Consider the following 10,000-nt stretch of genomic DNA (forward strand, 5'->3'; position numbering starts at 1 on the left):
CTTCTTTCCCTGTCACTATGTCCTGGTCTTTTTCAGTCATGACAGGGGCTGACCTTGTGTCCTCATCTTTCATTACCTTGGTAAGCTTCCGAAGCTCATATCCACCTCTGTCAAGGTTCAGCTTTTCCGTTTTCTCCTTCCAACTCGTTCTTGCAGTTTGAATGTAGACCTTTCGATATCTGACAGAACAGGCTCTGAGGGCAATATTGTTCTCTGGAATTTGGTTGTTCTCTATATCCTCTCCACTTCTGGCTACTTCCTCTTCCAGCTCCTGTAGTTCCCCAGTCCAGTAGGCCTGAAGTTTTCTCTAGCGCCGCGTGAAATTGTTTCTGAGGCTGCTTTTATGATAGCCTGGTTGAAATGATTGAAGACTTTATTGGTGATGAAATCAACCTTAATGCCTTTACTACTGCAAAGAGAGACGTGAGAGCATTTCCAAGTCTGCTTTCTGCATACATTTTTAAAGAGTCACTGCTTATAAGATCCATTCAGTTCCATGGGCAATATGAAGTAGACAGCATTCTGAATCTGATGATTGATTCTGAGCATTGATTCATATAAACAGAGAAACTAAAGGAGGGTGGAAAGAGACAGATTGAGTCAAGACTATACTCATGTTAAGTTAACTGGCTCTACCAGTTAATGACTTAAGTAAGGGAGAATGTTTAGTTGTTTCCATGCATACTTCCCTAAACACACACACACACACACACACACACACACACACACACACACACACACACACACACACACACACACACACACATTACATAATATGAGTACTTTTTACACTAATATTCACATGCATTCCCTTTCCTTTATCCACTTCCTTACTCCTTTCCGTCTAAAAACACTTATAGTGAATAGACGTTAAACTGAAGATAAACACACACACACACACACACACACACACACACACACACACACACACACACACACTGCCACCACCACCACACTAGCATGCACAACATCAACTAACAACAGCAAAACAGAAAAATACGGTCTCCTTGTTGCAACTTGTAGATAACGGTTTTAACGACAACGAAAAAGCAAACTGTTTATTCTCACTTATTTGGGAGGTCACTGGTTCCCAAAGCCTAAGTTCGTTGTTTGTAAGGGATGGAATGTCTTAGAAAGACAGCGATAGCCTAACAATTCTAAATTCATACAAGAATACCCCCCACGCCTCGTGCCCAGAATCTTCGAGGTATAAGCGGAAAAGTATCTTGTGAAAATTGTTTAGCTGACAGTAACTCACTGTGGAGAAGGGGTGATGTAGTTTGGGCCGAAAACGTGTTCCAGAACCTGGAAAGACTCGTCAGTTTACATTTAAAGTGTGTGTGTGTGTGTGTGTGTGTGTGTGTGTGTGTGTGTGTGTGTGTGTCTGTGTGTGAATTGATTGTTCAGTGAACTTGTTTGAGAAACACTCGGAGGGAGCGGGGACATATACATGCATATATATATGTCCCGTTCCTGCAGACAATTTTTCTTTTACTGATTGATTTCTTAAAGTACAAATAATGTCATATATGAATACAGCTGGAAAGTAAAGAATAGAAAAAAAAGTCCCCGCTGAAGAGAAATGATTAAAATCTCGTGTGTTTGTTCTTCAGTGCATGTGTGTATTTATTTCTGAAAATTGGTGGTTTGAAACGGACTGTTTTTTCTTTGCCAAACTTTCCAACAGAACGGATATTGGACTGGAAATATTTTCAGGATGCCCTTCCTTGGTGTTTGGCAAAGTCTGTATTGAGCTATTTTCAGCCCTGTGTTTACAGGAAACTAGTTGTATAGTAAGAAAGAATCGGGTAAAAAGGAAGGGGAAAAAATAACTTTCCAAGGATATCTGCAGAAATATGACCGTTCTTAGAAATACAACTCACAAGAATCTGTGGGGAGGGGGGGGGGGCTGAAGGGGGGTCTGTCTGCCTGTCTGTGTGTCCGTCTGCATCTATGTGTGTACGTTTCTCTGTTACATGGGCGGTCGAAACTGGGAAACAAGGTGATCAAGCCATGCGAACATTCTCCCACTCTGTGCCTTCGGGACATTCGTTTTGCATAACTGACTTTCAGATTGGTGGATCAGTTGAAGATCTATGAGAGAGAGAGAGAGAGAGGAGGTAGACAGACAAAGACTCGGGAGACACGGAAGAGATGCACAAACATGGGATCTCCACGTGCGAGTTTGAAGAGGGTGGGGATATGCACAGGGAATGGGGAAGACAGACAGCAAAACCGCAGCACGCAGATTTTCCAGGGGAACCGCACCTCACCCAACACACACGCTGATTGAGCAGATTCAATATTCGCACAGGGCAAGGCGAACACTTTCCGCGTCATGCCGATCACGTGCCAGTCTGCCCGCCGCTGGGGGGGCCCTGGACCCTGCATTCTAATGACAGTTGATTTCTCCCCGTGCTTTTGGCCACAGCCTCTGCATTCCCAGCATAGATTTCCGCTCTGACTTTCTGCAAGGCCGCTCGTTGGGGTATGTGTGCTGCAGTAGGTCTGGTGGGGTCTTTCAGTGCTGACCTTTTTTTTTTCCTGTGACAGTTGTCTGTCCAGGTCTGTGGCTATCGTGGCTCTATGATCATGGGGAGACGACTGAGAAGAGATACTTCAAAAGATTTTCTAGGGACCAGTTACTCCCCTGGATGTTCTGATAAAACATCGTATGAGCATGAAGCGTTCTTTCAACGAAGCATTTCAGTGACGTGTGTTGCCGTTGCCTCGTCTTCTTCTTCTTCTAAGAATAATAATAATAATACTAATAATGATAAAAACGATAACAATACCACCACAACAACCACCACTGCAACTATTATACCTACTACTGCTGCTGCTGCTATTATTGCTACCACTGCTGCAGCCATTACTAGCCTACTTCTTCTTCCACTACGTTCTCCACGACTAAAACAACCACATCTATTACTATAACTTTTACGACTATGGCTCCTCATGTCTTAAACAATATTCCCAAAGCATAATAAACTGTTCGAAACTGTGTCTTTCCCATCCACCTCTAGTCTGTCTCTCATCTCTGTCTCCCTCTAACTCCCTTCCCCACTCCCCCCCATGCCCCCTACCCGCCCTCTCTGTCTCGCCCTCTATCTTACTGTCTGTCTTCTCCCTGTGCGACCCTGTGTTTATGTATGCGGAAGCGTATTTGTGTGTGTGTCCACGTGTGTGATTTGCAGGTGGTCAGAATAACAAACACATGGCAGTGGGTGTGTGGTATCTGAGAATTAGAATCGCTTGTTCATACGTATGCACCCACATATGTCCATACCCGCAAGTTTGTGTACGTGATATATATATATATATATATATATATATAGAGAGAGAGAGAGAGAAGATAAACAGGAGTGTGTGTGTGTGTGTGTGTGTGTGTGTGTGTGTGTGTGTGTGTGTGTGTGTGTGTGTGTGTGTGTGTGTCAAGAAGCAGACATTCTGCTGCTTGGTATTATTTTCTTCTTCCACGACATACATTTTTTTTCCTTTCTGCTTTTTGTTTGTTTGTTTGTTTTTTAATGTTTTCTTGTGGTCTTTATCATGTAAGGATCAGCTTGTGCAACGACTGTGCATGTTCCCCTCACGCTGTGGGTGAGGGGTTTGGCTTGGGCCTTATGAATACAGCCAGTCCAATGAACTTAATACGCGGCAAGTCAGATGTACGCCTTTCTTTTCTTTCTTTAGTTGAACGTCTTTTCAGTGTCAAGTGATATTAGACGGGTAGGCAAAAAGGTATTATTTGCGCTTTGGAGATGGGGGAGGGAGTACGTGGGAAGTGGTGGGTGAGATGACTTAAGTACTGAAGTAACAGAGAAAATTTTATGTCTCCAAACGGTCACACACGTAAAAAAAAAATTTTTTTTTAAAGTCATGTCTCTGAGTGTATGTATGCGTGCCTGAAATCTGAATAACACAGGGAACGAATGATGAGCGCCCAAAGGCAGCCGTCAGTATGCAGCCTACTGTGCAAATGACCCCGTGTTTGTAAAGCCCTTAGAGTATGGTCTCCGACCTAGGATAGGCGCTATATAAGTATCCATATCATAATCATCATATCACGTGTGGCTGTGTGTGTATGTGTGTGTGCAGAGCCTGCCAAGATCATCAACCACCTGTCCAGCTCACAGACGGTGGTGGTGCAGGAGGGGGACAAGGTGGAGTTGGTGTGTAACGTGACGGGGGTGCCCAAACCCACCGTCAACTGGTTCCGCGTACCCAAGGGGCTCATGCACCGCAGTGACCGCCGTCAGGACCCTGATCAACGGAAGAAGCGTGAGTCGCCGCCCCTTTGTTGTTGTTGTCGTGGGGGTGGGGTTGGGTTGGGTGGGAAGGCGTGGAAGGGACGAAATATAGAGCTGGCACGCTCGCTCCGTCTTTTTTTTTCCCCATCATCTGCACCATTTCAGTGGCATTGCTCCCACGCCGCTCATTCAGATTCCCCCACACTCCACACCCGGGTTCGTCCTTCACAGTTCCAACGTCGGCAGTCCACAGGGAACCATCGATGTTAGGTTGCCAGGAGGCCACACACCAGAGGAGACCCTGCACTGCTGCTGAGTCACTTCGGTGGTGTTCAGTGGTGCCTGTTCTGATTTAACGTACTAAGGACACCACCTACTAAGCCCCCTACTAACGATAATAACGGCTTAGTCGCGGAGCCAGACTGAGTGAGAGTCCCTCCTAGAGTGGAGACCGCCACCACGTCCCTTAAACGACAGCTCCCCATGAATCTGCCGACACTGAAGACATTGACAGGACTCACCCCAAGCACGCTCGCTCCGTCTTTTGTACGTTCATATACAAAGCCGAAGATGCTGAAACTTTTTTTTTAGGGGTGAGGGTTCCTCTCATCCACGTCTCTTTGTCTGTCTGTCTGTTTCTGTCCCTCTCTCTCTCTCTCTCTGTCTCTCTGTCTCTCTCGTTCACACACACACACTCTCTCTCTCTCTCTCTCTCTCTCTCTCTCTCTCTCTCTCTCCCTTATCTTTTTTTTTCTCTCTCACACTATCTTTCTCTGTTTTCATTGGCTGTCTGTGTGATTGAGAGAGAGAGAGAGAAAGAGAGAGAGTGTGTGTGTGTTGCTTTTGTTTCCTTGTTTTCAGAGGTGTCATTGTGTGATGACAGTATCAAATGCAATGGAAAGCCAATCGATAACTTTGATCTATAGAATAGTTCTTCTGTGATTGCAACCAGCTTCATTATGAAGATGTAAAGCACGCACTAAATCAAGGACAAGGGATTCGGAAAAAAAAGGTCCGCACCAGTTTAGTTTCATCGACTGTTTTTCCTCTTTCGGAAAACTTGTGATCACTCTTGTCCCGCATTGCACACTGCTCAGAAGCAAGTAGAACAAGTTGAAATTGTTCTCTTTCTTCGTATTTTGAAACACCATCAGAGCATGATGTTGCAACTGTACTGTAAATGTTGATTTTCTTTCCCAACAACATTGGGTTGGGGTTTTCTTCTTCTTCTTCTTCTTCTTCTTCTTCTTCTTCTAATGATGTGAGAAGTGCACGTTTCCTTTCTCAGGTGAATGTTTTCACCAAACTTCTTAACACAGTGCTGAATAGACATCTTAAACAAAACCCGTTGTGAAGCAACAGCGTCAACTGATATCACGTTATACTTGTGTTATTTTGTTTTGTCTTTTGTCCCAGACTCTTAAGACCTTAGCGTCGTCACAGGAACGGGTATAACGTCAGCAGAGGTTAGAATACCGTGTGCAAAGTTTTTTTGTTGATAACATGATCCCCATCATTGTGTGTTTGTAACAATGGAGTTGCCGTCCCCGTTTCTTGTTCTCTCTCTCTCTCTCTCTCTCTCTCTCTCTCTCTCTCTCTCTCTCTCTCTCTCTCTCTATCTATCTATCTATCTATCTATATATCTATCTATCCGAGATATCTATCTATCTGTCATTCTCTCTATCTATCTGTCCATCTATCATTCTCTCTCTATCTATCTATCTGTCTATCTATGTATCACTCTCTCTCTATCTATCACACTCTCTCTCTCTCTATCTATGACTTTATCTATCTTCCTGTTTATCTGTCACTCTATCTATCTATCTATTTATCTATCTATCTATCTGTTTATCTATCTATCTGTCACTCTCTCCCTCTCTCTATATATCTGTCTATCTATCTATCTATCTACCACTCTATCTGTCTGTCTCTCTCTCTCTCTCTCTGTCTATCTCTCTATCTATCCATCCATCTGTCACTCTCTCTCTCTCTCTCACTCTCTCTCTGTCGTCAATACAGACAGACGTGGACACAAGGTGTTTGAACTAGAACACGTGAGGGCAGTGACACACACGCGCGCTGTCACCAATACTTCGTGAAAGGAATAGCATTCAGGAAATGTGGCTCGAAGACTGTTGCTTTGATGATAGATATATGGGTTGGTTTTTAAATTACACACACACACACACACACACACACACACACACACACACACACACACACACACACACACACAGAGAGAGAGAGAGCGTGTGTTAAAAAATGAAACCAAAACCACACACACACACACACACACACACATATATATATATATATATATATATACTTTCAACGGTCCGAGTATTTTTTAGTCGCCTGTTTTTGTTTTTGTTTTTTTTTTCAAGCGCGTTGGGTTACGCTGCTGGTCAGGCATCTGCTTGGCAGATGCGGTGTAGTGTATATGGATTTGTCCGAACGCCGTGACGCCTCCTTGAGCTACTGATACTGATACTGTTTTTTTTTCCTTTCCACTAACCAACATTGACCTGCAGAAAGGTTCGATGCCATCAGATAGTTGAATATCCTCCACTGGTGTTGCGTACATGGGGATTACTCTGGAAATGCATGGCGTTATCTGTATGCAGCTGCCCCTTCTGTCACTGCTGTTCAAATGTCTGGATCCTGGTTGTCACCGGTGAGGTGATTTGACGGGTGAATTATCGATATTAACTGTCAACTGAAATGCGTTGCAATATCGCTGAATCACCAGCTTCAGTAATAATATCATGACTGATTTAAGTGCGTTGGAATGTCGAGACGAAGTTTCTTATTATTTTTTACGGGTTTTATTTTCTATCCCCATTTTTTTTAGGTCATCTCTGTCTGTCTGTCTGTCTGTCTGTCTGTCTGTCTATCTGTCTGTCTGTCTGTCTGTCTGTCTGTCTCTCTCTCTCTCTCTCTCTCTCTCTCTCTCTCTCTCTCTCTCTCTCCAGCAGTTCCGTGTATTTTTCTGTTTTCATGTATGCTTGCTTACCAACCAAAATGGTACTTTCAAGATAATTTGGCCACACAGCAGTCCCCTTTTTGCTGTGAGTTCTGTCTAATGTGCACTCAGTGTATGCTGCACACGGGATCTCGATTTAGTATCTCCTTCAAAAGATGGTACTCTGACCATTACTGAAGGTCCAGAAGAGAGAGGAAGCAAAATCCATAGTGTGATCGAATCCGGTGCATGTCGCTTAGACATATACTTTATTGACAAGTCATCGATCGTTCGTGTCCGTTGAACCCGACCCTCAAATCGTCATTTACTGCGGTCTTGCAAAATGACTTGAGAAGTTTTCCACATTGTGATATTAGCAGAAAACATAGTGAATTATACAAACAAATATTATAAGATAGGATACTACTAAAGATAGCAGAGAAATAATTCCGTCATTTTCATCACCAATCTGTTATGATAAACGATGCTGTTATTATAAAGGATGGAGTTCTACAGAGCTCAGTACATTTGAGAAGGTCTTCCTCAACCAATCCTGTCTGCAGGCCCTACTATGGTGTGCGTCAGTTGTGTCATATGAGAGGAACTGATATGTCAAGGCCTGGTATAGAAACAGATGACAGAGGGAAGGCTGTATGTAGCAAGAGAAGAGTGCATCTAATAGGATGTAATACAGACAGTGGTATCATAAAATGATAAACAACGATATATTAATTGTATGAAGTTATCAAATACTGATTCAAAAGGGTGCGCGTAGAGCTGCAGGGTGGTACACATTATGAATGACGTATTGCCTAATGAAGATCGGAATTTCATTTGTGTCCTCAGCGTGTAGGGGTGTCTGTAAAATGATAGGTGTCAGAGAGATTCTACATGTTCTCAACATCGTCAGACACTGTTATGGCGTGCGTGGATAATGTATACGATGGGTGTGCCTGTATAAAAAAAATGTTGCAGTGATCGTGGCACAAAAAGATGATTTGCTTATCCACAGTGTCTTCCGTTTCAGTTAAAAAGAAATGAAAAATGTCATCTATGCCTATCAATGACAGCGTGACACAGATGACAGTAATGACAGTGAAGATCATGTTCAACCATTAGTATCGTTGCCTGCTGTTGTGATGTATTAAGCAAAAGAATAAACACCGTTACTCTCTTTATAGGACAAAAACACATAATTCAATCCATTGCTGCTTGCGCTCTTCATCAACCAGCATGAAGGTAGTTAAATGACACAGAAAAATACAACCAGAGACACTCCGTCTTCCTCCCCACAAAAAGGGAGCTCCAGATCCACTCAAAAACTATTCATTTGACCAGTGCAAATAACCAACGGTTGAAGAAATCTGAAACACAGATGGCTTTGCTTTATGACTAGATAAGACCCTTTAGTACAGAATATGCCACACACATAACATACTAATTATGATAAGATGTCTTGAGGAATAGCAGCGTGTGTGTATGTATGGTAGAGATGTAGTAGATTTCATAATCTTAAAAAAGTTTTCATCCATACTATGTTATGATTGCAGTAAGTAAAGTGACACACCGATGAAGGTGGTCGGGGAGACGGGCTTATCAAGTCATGAATGGCCTTGTTTTCCAGAGTTGAAGATAACATCATCATAACCCTTTTGTGACCAACGTGATTTACGATATGGGGTCGACGCATATATCTGCATTATTGACAAGTTGTAAAGATCGCGGTGTAGCTCTTTGTCTCTCTCTGTCTCTCTTTCTATGTCTGTCTGTCTGTCTGTCTGTCTGTCTGTCTGTCTCTCTCTCTCTCTCTCTCTCTCTCTCTCTCTCTCTGTGTGTTCCTCTATGTTTCTGTCTCTGTCTCTGTCTCTCACCTCTCTCTCTCTCTCTCTCTCTCTCTCTCTCTAATATCTTTAACCCATGATATTCTGCAGTGAATATGTGGGTAGGGTTACAAAGAGAACAGTATATAAACGATAGGGGCGGGAGTGGAAATCGTGGAATCACAGGACGCTCTTCTCACCCATACAATTTGCCTGATAATTTGATCACGTGCATTTATACTGTTAGGGGAGATAAATTGTATAATGTCGTTACGTGGAGCTGTCATGGATCCTGGGAAAGAGAGAGAGAAAGAGAGCATCATGGAAAAATCCTTGTAACAGGTAACGTCATTACAACATACCCGAACGAATCACAGAGTACCCATATCTATCTATATGTATGTATATATATATATATATATATATATATATATATATATATAATTTATATCAACAATGGCGATGTTGCAGCCATCTGGACATCAGAGAAACGTTCCTTCCGATCTCACTCCCTTGACAAGTTATGTACCATGCGCGTTAATAACGATACAGAAAAAAGGGTACACACGTGTGAAAAAGGATGTTGCTGATATTGCCACTTAACACAAACGGTTCAGCTACCCTCCCACCTTCCTTCTCCCCGCCTACATAACTTCATCAGATTGTGGTGTGTGTGTTTTTTTAAGGCATCAATCAATATGACATAAGAGCAGCATAAATGAATGACAGTATGCCCCCTAAACGAAGGACATAATGGGGAAGGGAAGTGAGTCATAGGAAGTTGATTACCAATGCCAATGCCACCAGGACGTGAGCCCTAAAGGTTAGCAGAGAGGCCTGCTTATAAATTACGAGGATGCTTCCAGGGACCAGGGTGTCATGGGAAACCTTCCTCTTTCTCCTCCTTCTCCTCATGCATATATCCTCCTCCTCCTCCTCCATAACCTCATGCTGTGTACCGTTTA

At 43.0% G+C, this 10,000-nt stretch overlaps 1 protein-coding gene across 1 annotated transcript in view; it reads left to right on the forward strand.

Annotated features, from left to right (window-relative positions):
• The window catches only part of LOC143297075 (limbic system-associated membrane protein-like), a 146,035-nt gene that overhangs the window by 120,442 nt on the left and 15,593 nt on the right, over window positions 1-10,000 (forward strand). Inside the window, exon 4 of the mRNA XM_076609247.1 lies at window positions 4,102-4,284. Coding sequence (XP_076465362.1) covers window positions 4,102-4,284 — 183 coding nt within the window. The remainder of the gene's footprint in view (window positions 1-4,101; window positions 4,285-10,000) is intronic.

This window comes from Babylonia areolata, chromosome 22 (genome assembly GCF_041734735.1).
Source record: "Babylonia areolata isolate BAREFJ2019XMU chromosome 22, ASM4173473v1, whole genome shotgun sequence".
Classification (NCBI taxonomy): domain Eukaryota; kingdom Metazoa; phylum Mollusca; class Gastropoda; order Neogastropoda; family Buccinidae; genus Babylonia; species Babylonia areolata.